The 20,556-nt window shown below is 41.1% G+C and overlaps 1 protein-coding gene across 4 annotated transcripts in view; it reads right to left on the bottom strand.

The window, feature by feature from the left end:
* Positions 1-20,556, bottom strand: part of plxna1b (plexin A1b) — a 179,384-nt gene that overhangs the window by 28,868 nt on the left and 129,960 nt on the right. For all 4 annotated transcript variants that reach the window (XM_026168467.2, XM_026168469.2, XM_026168468.2 and 1 more), the window contains exons 11-14: positions 12,192-12,288; positions 9,423-9,613; positions 2,942-3,093; positions 56-179 (exon numbers count right to left, since the gene is read on the bottom strand). In XM_026168467.2, the coding sequence (XP_026024252.1) occupies positions 56-179; positions 2,942-3,093; positions 9,423-9,613; positions 12,192-12,288 (564 nt within the window). The remainder of the gene's footprint in view (positions 1-55; positions 180-2,941; positions 3,094-9,422; positions 9,614-12,191; positions 12,289-20,556) is intronic.

The following is a 20,556-nucleotide window of genomic DNA, read 5'->3' as shown; positions in this document are numbered from 1 at the left end:
ACATGTGTTACAATCATCCAAAAACACAGTTGTAATATACATCAACAACATTTACCACAAAAGTGAAGGCCTTGCTTGAGACTGTTTTGTAGTCGGGGTGACTACAGTCTCTGACACACACTTCCACCTGAGCCTCCTGCACTCTGTAACCTGTTGCATCATTTAGCCGACACACAATCCTGAAAACAAGAGGAAAAAAAGTTTATCACTATGTAAACGAGTGAATGTTTTCAGTTTCAGTGTTTGCTTAATAGTGTGACAACTTGGTCAAAAAAAAGGGACAGAAAAAAATGAGGAATACTTCTTTTCTGCTCTGTCTAATCAGAAAAGCATTCAGATATTTATGAGTGAAGTGTTTCATTAGTTTCCATCTTATTCATAAAAAATAACAAAAACAGACTAAATGTTCTATTAGAGATAATGTGAACTGCTACGAAACTAAAGGCTTTTCTGTGTGTGTTCATGCATTAGCGTGTATTGTAGAACCATAAGCTGCGCACTTGGCCTTGGGCGCTGGCTAGCCAAATGAAAATCCACAGGAGAAATGATTGAACATGGAGAGGAATGGTGGTGTAGCCCACAGGGAGAACACACACACACACACTCATTTCATGTTTCACCCACTGGAGACATAGTTGAATGTTAATTAGCTAGAGCGCACGAATGAGACAGAGAGAAAGCACGAGAGCGCAAAGGAAGGAGGGAGTCAGAGAAGAAAGGAGAAAGAAAGAAGTAAGAAAGAGCTTGATTAATTGAACAAGCTCATATCCTACACATCACCTCAGCTTCCCTTCCCTGCGATGAGTTATTAAGTCTCCTGCTTCCATCCACCCTGCAGGTGGCCATGGCAACTGCATCGCGGCCGCAACAATGAATTTCACATTGCGATGCTGTGCGTTTCCATTGTTTTTACTTTCCCTTTCATTTATTCGCTGTCCTCCTGCTATGACAGAGGCCATGATTAAAATGCTGGACAAATCTCAGTTAGGAATGCAGCTCCGCTTGCATCATTATTGCCCAGATGACAGGTGGCTACACTGAGCTGGTATTACGTGGTTAGAAAGTACATTAGCTAAGATGACAACAACATAAATTATGCCTCACTCAATCAAATAACTTTGGTGGAATGTAGAATGTTAAAAAATTAAACATATGTCAAATTGTCACATAGTAACTACTAATAAGGCAATAAAAAGAGGGAGCTTAGGTTCTGTTTTTCTTCACTGCTGGCAATGATTTACTTTTCTCAAAGTGAAGTTAAACCATGTAGTGAATATTTGATGACTTAGGTGGGAAAAGGCCACACTTCCTTGCAATCCAATTCTTTCCAATCATAGAAACTGATGTAGAAGAGGTGGCAGAAGCAGAAAGCCAGAGTGAGAACAAGGTGTCTACGTTTTGCCCAACAGTCATTGCACATCCTCTTGTCTTTCGCAGCTGACCTTTGACCTGTGCCGTCTATGCTGTGACCCCGTCTTGTTTTCTGTGCTATGGCTCTGATGGGGTCACAGGAATGACGAGTGCAAACGGGACACTAATGGCACCGTATGGCTAACATCACTTTTAATTAGCATGACAGCCTAACTGCTAACCGCGCCCTCCTCTTCCTGCGGGTGCTATGGCAACAGGCCAAAAGCAGCATTATTGAGCTGGCCGGGTTAAACGTCACCATCTTGACGTTTGGATGTGATCACTTGGAGAAAATGAACATGTTTGGAAAAAAAAAAGTTAGGCTACAGCACGGCCTCGTGATAGAAGTGAATGTAAAACTGCTCCGCTCTGTCTGAACAAAACAACACACGAGTTTATAAATTATAAATCAAGACTGACATGTCACTACGCTACTCTAAACCCACTAGTGAGTGTGGAACAGCATTCTGTTTTCCTGACTGTCAAACCATCAAAGTCACATTTCTTCTGGTTTCTTCTTAGCGAGGGTGGCAGAAAGAAAACCAAGTCTGCTGGGACTGTGCTGCAAAACTCAGCAAATGGGGCATTTTTGTACAATGACAGCAACATGGTTGGAAATAGAATATTGAGGACGCCTCCAACTGTGACGAGCTTCACCAATTCTTTCCTCATCAGAAAATGTATCTTGTCTGCTTAGATGAATACAACATAAAAGAGAAAGTGGGACTCATCTTGTAATTTCATTGCCCCAGTATTTGGAGGAGCTATAATGGGGCACTGCCAGTGTGCCAGTGCCCCAGATTTCTTCTTATTCTGAATGTAATTTAATTAATGATTCACATGATATCGTTTACACGTGAAATAAAGAACATTTTTTCAAAGAGGCACCCTGTTAACAGTTAAAACAAAGAGCTCAGTCATAAACTGAACATGACTGTTATACATTACTCTGAGTTCTACTCAGGATATACAACTGCAGCTATTAAATGGGAGTTAAATTACATCTGTGCAATCTGCTGTACTTCACCATTTCCCAGAAAACAGTAAACATAACTTAGAGTGTTCACATGACAACCTTTCATGAAGAATAGCTTTCAGTAGATGTATATTGCACACTTTTGATAATATTAAATCCACTTATATCTAAAAATGGGTCAAATTAATCCTAATGAGGCGAGTTATATGAGGTATTTCAATGCTGCTTGACCTGACCTGAGCATTAGTTGAGTTGAACAGGTTTTATTCAAGTTGCTGTCAGAGTTACTCGGACTGAACATGTACAGAAAGTAGCAGCACCATGCACAGCTTGAGGCTATTTGTGAGGAATTGGTTTTGTCTGTTAGTGGAAAACAGCATTTAACCTTTGAAGGTTTTATGAAACAAAGGTCTGAGAGAGTCACAGCGTTGTGCTTAGCACTCAGTGTCACAACAATAGGGGACAAGACAAAAAAGAAAGCAATGAGTTTTAGAAAGAGTGAGGTTTAAAATCAGTGGGTGTAACAGGGTGAAGAAAGAGACAATGCCAACGTACTGCTCAGCGCTAATGTATTCGTCCTCCTGAGGGTTGCACGCCACTTTGCCGATACGGACTCCATTCTGGATGTCTTTGAACTGTAGACCCAGGTTCTCACCAGTGATGGTCAGCATGGTTCCTCCCTGTCTGGGCCCAGTCTCAGGATACAACTGGGTGGTAGACCAAAGAAAGGAGGACATAAGTGAAGCAGAACAACACATGTGGCGTATATTGTGTTTAAGCATGAATGGCAGTTTACTTAGGTCATTATGGTCATGTTTCATTCTGCATGAATTACATTCTTGCTACCTCATTAAGCACGATGAAAAATGACCTTGAATCCATTAACTCCACCTCTATTCAGTCAAACATTCACAACTTGCCAACTCGCACACTTAACCTGGACCTACCCATCAAACCCTCACTTACGTCCCTCTTTTAATGTTGTGAAGATTTATAGGCTGAATACAATTAGAACACATAGTGACCCCTGGTTTCTGCTTTTTTTTCCCTAGAGGTCTGTGACAGGTGTACGGAGGTGCTAATGGCTACCCGAGGCTAGCCTAGTCGCTAATCATGGCTCTATTCATTCAGCCCCAATGCAGACAATGGTAATCAGTCTTTACTAGTATAATTAGGGCTAAAGCTAATTGGATTAGAACACGGCGGGGCAGTGGGGTCATTTGTTGCAACAGGGAGGGGGGTTATTGGGGGAGACATTAGTGGTTGGATGTCATGGAGTGGGGGTGTAAGTTGCCACACACAAAAAAATGTATAAAAAAAAAAAAAGATTGATTATGAATCCTGCTTTTTTTTTTTTTTTAAACACAGAAATCTTTTGCTTGGTGTAGAAAAAAGTTGCTGTGTGGCACACAAAGCTCTACAAAGACACAGACAAACATGTCAACATTGAAACAAAGGGGTAAAACAGTGACCAGTCTCCCATATGTTTTATTTGATTGGACGGTTCAACGGTCACCAACAACTAGAATATGGGCCACTCCACTTGTAAGTCTTTAGTGGCGCTGGAAGCCTGGTGAAACACTGACTTAAAACGGTTAATATTTGTGCCATCCAACAAATTACTGAAAACCGTGTGCCGCTATGTCAACTCACTCAATTTGACCTCCATATCACTCTTTGTTCCTTCAAAGGTCAGCACTGTCACGAAGATTCATTAACAGTTTGATTCATTTGTCAAGCTTCGCTAAAGCTGAACCTTACGCTGTGCAAATTTACTTTTTCTCTATGAAGAAATCCTTTAATGACAGTGATTCTAGTGAAATTAAGTGATTGTGGTCAAAACCTTTGCCATCTTTAAAAGTGGTGCGACTAGTCCTTTGCTTTAATAAATTTACAAATTTAATCTTGTGGCGGAGGTGTGGTCCCTGGCACAGCTGCAGGGGAGGAGTAGTGCAGTGAGCTCAAGGGGGCGGTACCGGGAGGCAGGTGAGCCACAGGTGGTGGCGATTGTGTGATGACAGTGTCTTCTTTCTGTTTGTCTATATGTGACGGCAGAGTCGAGCGGGAGAGAGAGCTGGATCGGAACGAACTGCTACCTGTGCAGAACTGTCAAATAAATACAGCTCTTAAGAGCAGAAACATTGTGTGTATCGCATACTTCACAAATCTATTTTTTAAAAAAGGATGGGAATACACCAAGTGCTGGAAAAGGTGACAGCAGGGATAATGTATTCAAATATTCAGGTTTGTAAAAGAAATAATTTAATAGTTTAGGAAATACTATCAGCAGCCAGTTAGCTTAGCACAGCATAAAGAACAAAGGTGGTGGGGGAAAAAGCCAGCTCAGATATCTAAATCATTACAAAATCCAGCTATCAGCACCAAAAGTCACTAATTAACATATTATGGCTTGTTTGTGTAAAACAGAAATATTATAACATGGCAATAGGTAGAGCCATTGCAGCTGCCACATCTTGTATTCAGTCTTTGTACCAAGCTAAGCAGCAGTCGTAGCTTCATTTTTACCACTCAGACATAATGACAGTATCAATCTTACTGACACCATGCCAACAATGAAAATATGTTCTGCAATATTCAGCTTCTTTAAAGCTTATCTACAGTCTTACAGATTAATTAGATTAACCTCTCAACCCACTCAAATATTTCCCCACCTGGCACTACAATGATACCCAGTCTAACACTATGGAAAAGGTGGCAGGTTAGTAAAAGCCACAGGTGTTTAGAAAACCACTAATACAAACACACAATGGGAACAAAGCCCAGTGTCATGCAAGCCAGAAATGAAATGCTGCACATATTAATTAATGGCTATTTATCAGCTGGCACTCCATCTTGAACTTGTGTCTTTTATTTCAGTCTCTGTCTCCGTCTTTGACAGTGTGCCCAAATGTATAGATTTTAGCTGGAGACAAAAGAATGACTGGCATGCAGCAGTGCTCAGTCACAATCTTTAGATATGGTAATCAACCTCTCTTTCTCTATAAGCACTGGCTTATCAAGCACATAGACACACAAAGACACAGAGTGAGACGCATACACGCATGCACGTTGTTCCATCCACAACCAAACAACACAAACAAAGCGCCCTTTTTGATAAAAGCCACCAGCCTAAACACTCGCTCTATTCTCCTCTCACCATCATAACGCTCTACACTCATTCATACTCGCTTTTTTCTCTTTGTGGCTGACTTGTCCCGATGTATTTGAGGCTTTATGTCAGGCCTATTGTGGATAGCTAAGAAGCAGCGCACAGATAGCATCTGCAAATTAGAGGAGGAGGAGGGGGAAGGGGGAAACGGGCAAGGGACACGGGGGGAGATGATATGAACATGGTGTAAGGCTTCCAGAGTTTATCTGTGATATGAAAGGCTTTCAAAAACAAAAACTCACAAGCAATCTGATAGAGGCAATGACGTGAAAGAAGAGAGGGATCAAATAAGTCTTTAAACGTTAAATGTTTCCATGTGACTGAGTCAAACAATATTAGCTCTGAAGATGTGTAGCCTTATAGAACAGGAACAAATCTGTGTCAGAAGTCAGAATCACATCGGGGCCAATTATATCCCTCTGGCTGAACTCTGATCATTAAACAAGTACACGAGCTTAATTAGGACATCATCGTGGCTGACATCCAGTTACAATCCTCCCCTTTATGAATGAGCACGGTAAGTATTTACCCAACAGTGGGTAAATACTCCTATTTTTGTAACAGTGGGGGCTTACTTTTTAGCCCCAAAATACAATCAGCAAATCACAGAAGCATGGTCAATCAACACCCGTAAACAGAACAATATCTATCTCTATATGGATAATAAGGAGGTTGCAAGCAAGAGGGTAAGGAAGATAGAAGGTAAGGGAACAATGAGACCAAAGGATGAGATTCAAAATAAGGGAAAGGAAAATGAAAAATACTGAATAGTTAATAGATAGAGGAAATAGTCGGTGGAAGGGATGGAAATTTAAAAAAAGTGTTGCCAAAAAACCATAAAGGATGAGAAAAACAAATGTGACTAGCTACAAAAAAGAGATGGGACATAAAGAAAACTGGCAAAGGCAAAAACCACTAAAGCAGTACATGAGGGAGAAATGATAGGCCATCAGATCCATTTATGCACTTTAATACATATACAACATCAAGAAACACTCACACATAAACACATGGAGCTTACCACGTGCTAAAACCCTAAAAATGCAACCCTCCCACACACACAGACTGGAATGGCCTGCGTTGTTTTAATTGGTTTCTAAGGGCTAGCTGTGATGCTCTTCCTGTCCCCTAGGAGATGGCAGGCAGGAGATGATGGATAATGGAGGGCCAGGCAGCATCCAGGGCCAGTACCAGGACACTGCTGTGCTACACTGGGACACAGTGGCATAGAGAGTATGTGTGTGTGTCCCTATCCATGTGGCTTTGAATGCCATTTTGAGAATATAATACAGACTATAGTTGTAGCTTACTTTATTTTCATTTGGAGGCTTCTGAGAATGTGTGGGCACCATTGTGAGTCTTGCTGGCTTGTGTGAGTGTTAGCGCAGGCTCAAAGACACACACGCAGGGAGTATTTTCTTGCTTGCTTGGAAGGAAGTACTAATTAATCTTTGTGCACAATGTCAGTGCACAAAAACGCAGCACAATAAAAATAGCACTTCATCAGCTTAACAGCCAAATTCTTACAATGTCTAAAATCATCATTTAGTACCTAAAACATTAATTGCTGAATTTGGAGAGAAGTACTAGGTGCCAAAGCTGTTAGTGGCACAGTGGCCACACCGCACACTACTGAAAAATATCAACTGGACAATAGCCCACTCAGAAATAACACTAAATAAGTTAAACACTTGCTGCTCTGACAGCTCTTACTGTGTGTATGTTGTGCACACATGTGTGTCTCCAGTGGTGTTTCCTCCCCAGCTGAACACACATTCCTTGGTCCAAATGAAATTAGTGGTTAATCCACCAGCTATTGGCCACACAGCAGTTAGCATGCTGCATAAATGAACAAAGCAGGCTGAATCAGGCAAAAAGAAAAAAAAGATGAAACAGGGAAAAGGGGATTTGACCAAATGGTTGGTAAAAAGTGGAATAATATTCAATTTGTGTGGCCAATGTGATGCTCTTTGGGGGGCGGGGGGCGGGAGAAGATAAAATGGCGGATGAAAAAGGAGAGATTTTCTTTGTCATCTGCAGATGTTCTTTTGGCGTTAAATGTCAAACTGTAAATGTCAAAGGTGGAGAAGAGAGGTGAGGCCAGCGGCGCAGCTTGGTGATAACGCTTCCCCCAGTGTCTCTTTCTTCTCCACTTCTTTGTCTCTTCTTCTGCATTCTCAAACTTGCAGTGCGTCTCTTCTCCTGCTGCTTTTTGAAGCTCTTTGCCAGCTTTTTGACTGCCACCAACATCTTGCCCAAGGGCAGGATTTACCCCTACATATGCATGCAACGGCACATGCTTGTGAGCACAACCCCCCTACCACCTCCCGTTTCTCTCCCGCAAGCACGCACACACAACCCAGTTGCCTCTGCATGCTTGTTTCAAAGAGATAACTGAAACGAGCACGAAGAGAGAGGGAGCATTAGCAAATGGTTTTATCTATGTGCCAGAGCTCCAATTAACCAGTATCTTCATTACACATTCAAAGAGACGAGCCCGTGTCACACAGGAAATGGACTGAGGGCTTCAGTCACACAAGTCAACATCAATGAAATGAGCATGGATATTAAACATATATTTCACACTCATTTAAGTTGAAGAATTTAGATGATTCTTCAGCTTATTTGAGATACATTTAAAGGAAGAAATGCTTGGCTGAAAGTTTGAATCACTGTTGGAGACACAGTAAAAATGGAAGAAGACAGACTGACGAGAGGGCTGAATGTCAGGACGCGTCTCACACAGCAGTGCATTGCTTTCAAACCGCACTGTGTGTGCACTAGTCCCAGTGGTGAGCTGTAGGAACTGTGACCCAGGTCGCACTCAGACGAGGACCACCGCCACGGTTACTAGTGGCAACAGATGGTTACGCTATGGTGTTTAGACGCCTCGGCTCTGCCAGCCTGTCAGATGAACACATGCACATGTGCACGCACATATTCAGCACCCGTGGCGGGACACAATTAACGCACTACCACATCCTCGGCTTCTTTGTCTCTCTCCAGACAACCACCCTCCCTAACTCTTCATTTAGGTGCATGTGTGTGTCTGTGTGCGCTTCTGTGTGAAGCCGTCGTCTCTGATCTCGTCAGTGTGTTCAGTCTTGGAGTGTGTGAACTGCCTCCTCCTTGCCAGCCCATCTGTGTTGCTGTTGCAGTCTTAGTGTTGGCTTCTAAGTTGTCTATCCTCTCTGCTGTCTGCCCTCCTAGGATGTCCCCTTCACTCTCCGGGGCCAAACAATGACACAGAGCAGGAAGACTTTTCAAAGCTCCTCTTTTGAAAAATTTGTTTTTACTAATGATCTGGCTTGGATTCTTGTAGAAAAAACACATAAGAATCAATCATAGCCTGCTTACAAGTAACATACTGTAATGTGAAGCCTCTCTTCTTAGACCCCTGAGTTGTTTGCAGTGAGTTGCTAGGTCATGAACAACCAATCAGCAGCGTGAGTGTGTGCTTTAGCAGTGCTTAGAGAAGCCTATTCTTTTTACCTTGAATTTAGCTGTTCCATGCAATGTTGTTTTTAAAGTGGGCTAATGATGAATGTGGACACTTTATGATTCACATTCTTTGCTCAAACAGCTTTCATTCAAAAGGGTTTTTGAAATGTTGTGATATAATGAGCTGAGAAATTACAAAAAAATAAACTATTTCTGCTTTATTTTTCTCTTCAATTTTGTTGTGTCAAAGAGAATATTTCTGTTGTGCACAGTCCACTCTGCATGTAGTTATATGTCTGGATATAGGGGTCTGTGTGCATGTGTGGGTACATTTGCACAACAAGACGTGTACCATCTGTTATCTTGGAATCATGCTTAACTGCAATACAATATGTGTAAGCATGTGTCATTATTATCAAGTCTTACCTTGGTGATCTTGGGGTGAGCACAGCGGCTGTTTCCTGTTGTGGCATGCATCCAAGTGCTCTCTGGGGGAGTACACTCCTGTCTCAGGGAGCACTTCTTTTCCCCAACGCACCAGCCACACTCAAACCTGGGGTTTGCCTTCAAACACATCCCACAGCTATCCCTCAGTGCGTAGCACTTATACAGGTGAGCTGAAGAGAAGGAGGGAGAAATGAAGCATCATGAAATTATTACTGTTGAACTGAGGCTACCAAGTGAATAAAACATCCAGTCAATATAATATGTTAGAAATGACAGGGTGTGCTAGCGGTTAGCACTGTGGCCTCAAAGACATCAAAGAAGGTTTAGACCTACTTCCCAGCTGGGACCTCTCTGTGGAGTTTGCATATTCTCCTTGTTTTTATAAATCCTTGCACCAGTCTCGTATGTTGCTGCTTATCAGCAGGATTGTAACTCCCCCCAGTCAAAGACTATCTTATTTTCAGACTGAAATAAGCAGATAAGAAACCTGACAGTTTTCTTTTGAATGAAATTAAATTGCTTTATTTTCACTTCCTCAGCTTTATCATAAAATTTCAAAACTTCTTCAGTGTCACTGAGCCAAAGTTGAGTTAAGGCCCGATTTCCCAAAGGCACGAGGAACAGAAGAGTAAATCTTTCCTCTCTCTTTCTCTGCTATTCCTTCCCCAAATCCCATTGGTCATGGAGCAGCTTTAAAGAAACCCTATGCCAATTACTGGCTGCTAAACGACTCGCCTTTAATTACATTAACCTATCAGTATTTAAGATGAGTGAGCATCACTTGCACTCTACTAGATGATTATCATCACTGAGAAATACAGAGGTGGCTGGCAGTGAAGGGAGAAGAAGACGAGAGTCATATTTAGGCTGTAGGTCACTGCCTGATGTGTTACATTTGAGTTAACACACAATGCACAAAGTGATGAAGTAAAGACTACAATACTACAGACACGCCTTTGTTTACATGGTACAAACACATGTAGACCAGTTACACCACTCATACTGAGAGATATCTGACATTTAAGACTACAACAGCTTGCTTGGCTCAATTAGACTACAAAGAGCGATCAATAAACAGCACAGAGTGATGTGGTGTTTCCTTACTGACAAATGGCAATAATCACTAACTCACAAACATGTAAGATATAACGGCAAATTCTGGCATTAAATACTACATCCAAAATACCCATTACTTGTTGTGTCCTTAAACATTAATGAGTAACAACCAGGAGCAGACTATGCCACTCCCTCTGTTGTACAAAACTCAATGTGCTTGTCATCCACAGACTATATCGAACTGGCGATGATGTTACTTTACTTCACAGCAGGGGAATAATGTTACATCCCCCACTGTGCTTTACAACCCACAATAATTACGAAGACAGCATTATAAAGACTTTTACCAGTAATTATATCCAACAGACATGATCTCATTGTCTTCTCCCACAGTGGTGCACTGAGAATGTATATGAGTTTAATTATTACCCCCCAAGGTTCCTGGATGAGGTGTGGTTTCACATTAAATCAAATATAATGCACTCTAATACAGTTTAAAGAAATATATATGTCTTCTATGCACTATCACATTAAAATAACACAAGTCAAGATACACACGGATGCCTACAACACTAAAGAGATTAACAAACAGGAAAATGCAACAATATGCATACAAAACATGGTAAAAATCTGTTTAAAATGCAAAGGGTTATGTGTTTTTGAATATTAGTTGGTGTAAACCTAAGACACTAACAGTGTAGCGGTCTTTTGCACCTCGACTCATGACGCTTGCCAATTTCTGCTTTGTTCAAATTGGACAATTTGCAAACAAAGCAGAAATTAGCCTCATTGCTCTACAACATGCACACACTGTACATCCCAAACGTGGCTCAATATACTGAAATTTAAAACATTTAGAGAGAGAAAATATCAATTACATTGATCCCTTTGACACTAGTTGCTACCCATTAGCCATGACAAAAGAGTCTCGTGGGGTGGAACCTGAGCCTTGACGGACATAATTATTATTCAATATATGCATTAGTGAATACAAATGACCAAAACTAGAATATGTGAACTCTCTGGCATTGACAGAAGATTTGAGCACATTCCTTGGGTGCAGTGTTTAACTGTGCTTTTTCTCTTTTGTTAGCACAAACAGTTTAATAATGTGACTGTTTTGCCTCTTCTACACACAAATACACACACAGTCATCTAGATACGGTTCTCAAATATGTAACTGTGAAAGATTGTGTCAAAATGTAACAGTATCTATGGTAATTTAAAACAGCTAACCAACTAAAAACACCCACCCACTAATCCATCCATCTGGGTTGTGGTGGGGGTGGAGCCGTCATAGGGCAAGAGGTAGCTGTGGACAGGTTACGAGTCTGTTGCAGGGCCCAGTGCATTCACAGCTATGGCCAATTTAGAACCACCAATTAACCTAACATACATGTCTTTGGACTGTGGGAGGAAGCCACTCAATCTCTCAATAGGCCAGCAATGGCTGCTTTTTGACTGTAGTATTTGGGGGTAATGTGCCATTCATGAAGCAGAAAAGATGATTGGGTGATTATTACATAATACATACTGATTGGAGTCATAAATATAATTGTTAAGGTTAAAAAAAAAAAAAAAAAAAGTTGTACGTCACTGCTGGACACTGAATTCCTTCCCGGTTTCTAAGACAAATCTAACGCATTCAACCACATTCAGTTCCTACCATAAGTAACCTTTAATATTACTCACCTTTAATGTTATAGGGGTTGTCAATGACAAAGTTTCCATTCCAAACTACAGACAGGTCGACAGGCAGGTCGCTGATGTCATTGCCCTCATAATTATACTGAAATATAAAACAAAGAGAACAAGATTACAATTCATACTCATCCATTCAACATTTTTCTTACATCAGCATCATCATCAGAAAACATTCCATCTTTCAATAAAATTCTTTCAATAAATTCATAAGAGCGAGGGAAAAAAAAAAAAAAAAACACAGCTAATACCAAGAGCAAACTCAGTTAAGCTAGTGGTTGGTAGTAATGTCATACCCTGCGGTGCTCACAGAGTTGAAGGGCCATAAAAATGAATGATGAGAGACAGGCTATATTGTGATTTTTACACATGGCACATCCGCCGCTGCCTGGCAGAGCGCAGAGTTGATTAAGAGATTGGAATCCCCATCACTGTATGACTCATTCCATTCCAGTGATGAATGAAATGCATAATATATCTCTGACAATAATATTCTCATCTAATTTCATTTTTGCATCCTGAACTAATAAGAGTTGAAATGTAATTGACTCATCGTTGGCATAATCAGTTTTACGGAATTGCTTTAAATGAGACAACAAGCTTCAAAAGCGGTGATGTGATGGCGGCGTGTTAACTGAACGGGTAACGGAGAAAAGAGCTCCTATGAGTCCCTGCCCAAACTCCCAACATATAAATTATCAATGACAATTATCACCAGCAAATAAAATGCCGCTTTAGAAATTACACCGCCTCCCCAATAACCCCTGCTGATGTGAGGTAAATACAACATCTTCATCAAGAACTTCACAGACTTCACCGAGACAGGTTTTACATTATTAACGTCTCTTTTGTTAGCTGTATTTCACACGACATAAAGCAGACACTATATGACAAGATGGGTGTGTTGTCAGCAGCAATGTTGAGGTGACGGCTGGTGAGACTTCAGATAATGACCTAATGGTGCCCAGCCCCTCTCACTACCTCTGGTATGGTCAGTATCTCCAGTAGCCCCTGGGTGAGAGATAGCAGGACTTTTCTCTTCTAGTAGAGTGGTGATAAAATCCAATGTGAAAGCCCCAAGCTCGGGGCTATGAGCCCTCAAAGATTGAATCTAGCTACAACTTTGCCACTATGTGATATCACCCACTCCAGTGTGATACTGTGAGATTTATCCTGACATCTGTAATAACAGTGAATATGAATATATTTGAGGGAGGAAAGGACTAAAAAATGTGCACTGAGAAGATAAGAAAATGAGAGGACACAGCAATGTCACAATGTGTGAATGGCTGATTAATTCTTTCATCACTTTTTTTGTGATTGGATGATTTACATTTAGCGGGCCCTGAAGGCTGAGACGCTGATATCCGAATAAAGAAAGACGTCTCCATGCATCTCAGAAAAAATACCACTTTGCTCTTAGAGCTGATTTTAAAGGCAAATTCTTTCAAAATGTGTTTTCAGGCTCACTCTAATTTATTTAGCAGCTGTGAACTACTGAAACTTTTACTTGAGCAACTCTACCTGGAAGCTGGCCTACAGAACACTGAAGAAAAAGAAAAAGAAAAGAGACAACTTTTACAGTCTCACTGTAGATATAGTAAGTTCTGAATTTAGACAGTGCTATTGCATTACAACTAGATTTTTAAGACAAAACATTAGCCTTGGCACAGTACAAAATAATAAGGTAGGGTGTGAAAAGCAAAGTGGATGGGCAAACAGAAAAGAAAAAACCGATAGAAGATGTGAAAATACTTGGAATTTGTGATCAAAAGCTCAGAAGTGGAGTGAAAACAACAAAAAGATGGTGAAAAGGAAGGATGACAAAGAGGGTAGGGAGAGGGGGTATAGAGCAGGTAATGCAGCAGAAAGGGTGAAAGGGAAATAGCGAGGGCAAGATGGATAGAGAGAGGTGATTGTGTGTTATTCTGTGGACACCATTCATTTACACATGGAATAAGAGGCCGGGGCTGGGCTGTAAGCGCGTGAGCTGGTGGGGGCTAAAGTGAAATTGGCATTTTCAATTTGTTCTCTGACATGTCTGCCTCGGTCTTTTCACACATTCCTCTGCCTCTCCTTCTCTTGCAATCCTCCTTTCCAACCCTCCTTTTTCTCTTTCCCTTTCCCTCTCATTATTCCTTCCCTATACCTCTTTACAAACCTCTTCCCCTATCAATCTTAGCTTGACTTTCTCTCATCTGCCTCAATCCCCCCCAAAAGGTCCACAGTCAAACAAGGAAATATGAACCAGATTCCTTATCAGATATACCAAACATTTCCAGAAAAACACATGTGCACACTGTACTATAAATATATGTCCGGCACATGGGACTCCTTCCAGAGAAGGATGCCGGCAAATTCATCAAAGACTGATCACATGGTCTGTACAGGAAGTAAAATATGATGAATAAAAACACATGCAAACACAGGAAGATAGGGCACAGCAAAAACACATTTTGGACATCAGCTATTATTTCTCTTCTGAAGTTTGACCATATGAACCTCTTCAATCTCTCCCTCCCTCCTTCCTCATCGCTCCACCACAAGACCACCCAGTCTGCCTGGGAACAAGAGCACTTCTTCAATTGGTAAAGATGGAGAGAACGTGTGAGTGTGTTTGAGTGTATATCTGCATGCAAGACAATAGGAGAGAAGAACGGGGAGAAAAAAGGAAGTGCACAGGGACACTGCACTGTGAACATGTGCAAAGAGTGAAAAAGCATCAAAGCATCGCAGCGAGAAGGAGATAAAGAGGCAAAAAGAGGCAGGAAACACAAGACATCTGGAATAAAGCTGAGACATAAAAGCTAGAGATGCAAGTGGGAGAAAGATGGTGAGAGTAGAGAAGAAGGCTGTTAACCAGCCAAGGTCAGCTTTGTATTTGGAAATTGCTCAAGCTGATGAAGGGGTTCGAAAATTATCAACCGCTCTCTGAACAGTCAGTTGTGTTTACACTAAGCAGCAGGTAGGTTTCTCATAATCTGTAACATGACACGAAGGTTGTTAAATTGAAGCAGTCAAAATCTAAATGGCAAATAAACAAAATTAAACACTGTTATCCTGAATGCTTTATTTTGTAGAGATTAACAGGGAATACTGCTATATAAATAAACCTGAATTAAATTAATCTAAACACACAAACAGAGAGAAAGGAACTTGCTGCAATACCAACATGATAAAGAATAACAAAAGAAAAACAAATTACCAAAATTTCAATTACTTGAATACCAGACCATTTCTTTCCAAACCATTTTTAAAGACAAAAACATATCTATACATCCATCTGCTGTATTCCCACAGGACAGAAGACTAGCTTTAGTTAAGGACAAGAGACCGAGGTGCCATTTATTTCTGCCCTTGCTTCTCTGCTGAACAGCAAATTCTAAGAGAAGGCCTTTTTCTTCTTTGACCATGTTACCAATTTTACTCAATAAAGTAGAATAGTAACATATTTTAGATGTATATCAGCCTCTTAACACTGATTTTTACCTTGTTGCCTAACTCAAAATGTCCACCACAAGTACACATCAATAAAACACCAAAGCTATCTATCCTCTGTTTTTTGTTGTTTTAAATCTATGATACAAGAATTTGCCCATGTCTGTATATCAGTCCTCAAAGAAGAGTCTATATTGGGAACTGGGACAACACAAACATGCATATTTAGTTAGGGAGGAGAGTGTATGTGCATGTATGTGTGTTAAACGGGCAGCAGAGAGTGGGGGAGCCATTGGAAAGGTTAGGTTATTATCCAGAGCTCATCTTCTCTCATTGCACCAAGGGCTTATTAAACTTTTATACTGAACCACCACTGTTGCACAACACAGCGTTCAGGGAATACACACATGGGCCTTGGACAGGGTTTACGCACATCATACAGCAAATTCCAGTATGAAAATTAAACACCAAGAAATAATTCTAAAAAACAAAGTCACATTGAAAAATGGAACCACAAAATCACTACATTTTACAAAGAGGGCACACAGAGAGAAAATTAGAGATGCAGAATATTTACAATGAAAGAGCAGATGACAGAAACAGGAAATGGAGATTCCATAAAGGAAACAAGAATATGCAGTGACAACAAATAAGCCAGTGTAACAAAAAAACTAAAACAAAGAAGAGAAGAGACATTTGTCACTGGAAACTAAAGAATGGGAGGCAGGTGTAGATGAATGAAGGAGATGAATAAAGGTAGGGTGAAGATGGAAAGTAAGGCAGGTAACAATGGGTAAATTCTATGAGAGCCACAGCCTCATAATTGGTCATTTTGAGGGTGTGCTAAAAAAAAAAAAATCCCTTTTGCCCAGGGCAGGCCCATGCCTGGGATATGTATGTAATATGTGGGTTACCCTCTTCCTCTGTTCACAGATTTCTCAAGGTGATCCAAAAACCATTAGTTGACATAACATAACCTTCAACCTACATCATTCTAGTTCTGACATATTCCACGGTGAAGTAAAGTGAAATGTGTGTTTGCCAGCCTAGATAAGACTCGGCATACAGTGGATGTCCAAGTCTTGTCGTACACACCATCAGTCTTTTATATACACACACACACAACTTCTGGGCAGATATAGCTTCCTTATCAAGGATCAAGTGGTAATCCGTCTTAGTTTTGTGTTTGTGTGTACGCATGTGCGTGTGTGCATGTGTACGGTCAGGCGACAGAGAATCAGCCCCTGCTCATAATAGGAGCCTGTTAGCCAGTGCTAATCGCTAATGCTAACAGGATTGGAGCATGGCTGGGCCCAGTTCCCCAGCTTATCTCCAGCACAGACACAATAACGCACATGTGTGCATACCCGTTTGCACACATGCATGCTTCCTTCATTGATGGAAAGAAAAAGAGAGGGGTGGAGGGGAGAAAAATGCTGGGTTGAGGGAAAAATAATGCTGCCATAGTCAATGTTTCTTATTTTTCAGCCTATGCATTAAGCTAGTGTAAGCTTGCTAAAATTCTCCCAGGACAAAAGGCTGATTTTTGGTAGTTGGCAGAAATGTCCAGATTTTCAGTGGCGTCAGACTTTTTCTCCTACCTCAACTTAATGCCATTCTTCTGGTGGCCACTAACTAACTTCTCTGCCAAATAACACATATGTATGTATATGCTGGTCCCATAATGAGGAAATACAGACCACATTTTGATTTGACTCAGTAACTCCAGTAGTTTGCCATCACTGAGCGCACTCTCCATGACATTAACAAAGCTAACAACAAATATGCAACAAATAGAAGACATTAACTGGCATTAAATGACAAACTTTGTTTTTATGCAGCCCTTTATCACAATATGCAAACAAAATAACATTTAAAGTTTTACACTGTCTCCTCCACTGCGAATTTTTCAAAATGAAGTCAGCATGTGCAAGCCATGCTCTCAGTATTTATTACAAATAAGGTGATGCTGCAACTTAACTTAATGGTTTAATTAATCACAGGATTTCCAGGAAGATTTACCAATTTCTAATATTATATTTTAATGAAAGACTTTAATCTCTTATAGAATGACTTGCTTATAGTAAGGTGCTATTACTGACAATATGTTTATGGTGCTTTAACTGCACAGGCTCATTCTGTGCACATCGATATTTGTAGAACGATGAATTTTCTAATAAAAGGTAGGCATCTTTTGAATGTTTACAAGGAGAAGAAAACTGGTTCTTCTATGGCAGCATACTGTGATCAGAAGGTGTTTGACATGTATGGCCACACTTCAGACAGTCACATGAAAAGAAAAGTGTGCAAATGCTCTCTAAGAGATGTGAAAGTAAGCCCAGGTCTTTTCTCTGGCTTGACCTCCTGATGGTCTCTATTCTCACCAGGGTAATGGCAGGAGAGCCTTGCTATAACAATCCCTTCAGCTTTTCAAATGTCTCTTCAAATAATGATTTAGAAAAAGTGCAGCGCTGCTATGAGACAAAGGATATGTGGAGTAAAGGTTACAAATTGCAGAGATGCAGGGAGACGGAGAGAAATGAGAAATAGATAAGAAAAGTGGGGTGGAGAAGTTGGCATATGCAGATAGCTGTGCTGCAGTTAATTCTTATTTATCCAGGACAGCAGCGTGGGAGCTGTGCTCTTCACCTGCCAGAAGGGAGGAGAGCAAGTGAGCCAGCAACAGGACAGAGATGAAGAGGAAAATGAGGGAGACACACACAGTATGTGAGAGGGAGGTAAAAAAGGGGGCACTGCTGGAGAGGGAAAAAAGAGCACACTATAGGAAGGTCATTGTCTGTTCTTTCTCTCACTTTGAGCTGCTTTAATAGAAGATGGGTCAGCGAGCAGTCAGATAAATGCCAAATAAGCACAGATGAGCAAACACAAGATCTTGTTTAAATATCACAAACTTAAACAGATATGTACACAAGTAATTTGAGCTATAGTAGGAAATCACATGATCAAGACTCATGTTTCTCCCAGCTATAAGATCTACTAAGACAAATACATTAACTTTAAACAACATTGTAACAGATCAGATGAGTCTGGGCTGCCACATGATGATAATCTTTCATCTGCAGCTATCCACAGTAAAACCCAGTGAATGTCTACTGCTTTTTCCCCAAATCCATCCCCACACAATACACACAGAATGTGCAAGCCAATTAAAACAGTGTCAGTGTGTGCTGTGGCTGAGTGCAATGGCAGGTCTAGTGTTTATATCTCATTAAGCTGAGCTAGGCCATGCCAGGCCAGACTGTACTCTGCTCTGCTGCACCAACCCTCCACCCAACAGCACCGAGGCCCTCATTAGCCTTTTCCTGCTACCTTTAGCACTATGTGTGTATGAATATATGTGCATGCTATAGTGCGTTTATATTTTAATTTTTTTAATATGCAATTTAGTACTTTAGTTTTATTGTTCCCATAAAAAGTCAAGAGTTTAGTTTGTATTAGGACTGAGCTTCAGCCCTCTCTCTCTCTTTCTTACAAACACACACACACACATCACAGGGTGTGTGACACCATTAGACCAGTGTGGTTTGTGTTAACCACTCTCCCTGCAGACATGTTTAGCCTCTTCTCTAGACCTCTGTTTTCTCAGTCTATCCATTCATTCATCTATTTATCCATCTTTCTTGTCTGCCATACTTCTCTCATTTCCCATCGGAAGCCAGCAGACAATTTGTCCTCTCCTCAAACTCTCTCACAGTACAGTCTCAATACACCCTTCTTCTTTCACTTCTCCTCCTCCTCATCCATCTTGCACACTGCTCTCTACCTCTCTTTTTCCTGGAAGCTCTGGCTAGAAACTTCCCTTTTGTGTCTTTTCTTTTCCAACCCCGCTCTTCTTTGTTTTCCCCAACACAATCTTCCCCAAATCAGTATGGTTGCTTTCTTCTGCTCTCTTCCTGTATAAGTGAGCTCATATGTGCATACACACACACACTGATACAGGAGCACTGGTCTCCACTGCCCAGCAGCAATTCATCATCATTTTATCTCCCTTAATTGGATGCCATCAGGACCCCTGATACTTCGCATCTCTACTTTAACAAACAGCTGCTCTCTATACACAGAAGCGAAGCACACAGACACACACTCTATCCCAAACTAGATTTTCTCCTCCTGCCCCCATGTCTGCTTTTTTTCTCCACTGGTGAAGGACTGGGAGAAAGAGGGTGATGGAGTGGCCGAGCTGTTTATCAGACAGAAGGTAATGGTGTAAGGCCCGCTCTGATATTATCTGTCCTCTCATTCCTGCCCTCCGGGGAGAAACAAGGAAGAAGGATAAAGAGGGAACTGAGGGTAGGAGAATGGAGACGCACAAATGGACAAAAGGCTAAGAACACATGAAGATAAAAGAACAGAAACAAAAAGTCTTGAACAGTTTGACTCTCGTCTCTCACCCACAACCTTCAAACGACGTCCAGCTGCGCTACATCAGTCTGTCTGACCCAAGACTGCAGTCATTTGTGTGTGAAAGAATTGTGTGTACATGTGTTTGTTGCTCCAACGACCCCTCTGGCACTATGAGCACAACTTCCCAGCCCACAGCTCAGCATCCTATTGGCCTTTGTACCTTAACCGAAGCCCCTGATTGGATCACACACAAGGAAGCTGTCTGGACCGGGTCAGAAAACCGGAAGGCACCAATGTAGACACCAGCTTGTTGGTTTGGTCGCTGCTGACCGGAGTTAACTGCTACCATAAGGCATAGCGGATGGCTCTGTATGTGTCAGTAGTAATGTGGGCTTGTTTGGCACTAATAAATACGAATAGGACACTTTTTTTCTTCTTATAAAATGATCAGCATTTTTCTCTAATTAACTTGCAAATGGACTTCTGACAATCTGCCATTTCACCAACTTTCACAGGTTCCTAAAGAATAAATGCTGAATTACTTTTGGCTATA

The sequence above is a fragment of the Astatotilapia calliptera genome, chromosome 5 (genome assembly GCF_964374335.1).
Source record: "Astatotilapia calliptera chromosome 5, fAstCal68.1, whole genome shotgun sequence".
Taxonomy (NCBI): Eukaryota; Metazoa; Chordata; class Actinopteri; order Cichliformes; family Cichlidae; genus Astatotilapia; species Astatotilapia calliptera.
Note: the sequence above shows the minus strand (reverse complement) of the source record. Positions and strands in the feature narration are given on the sequence as shown.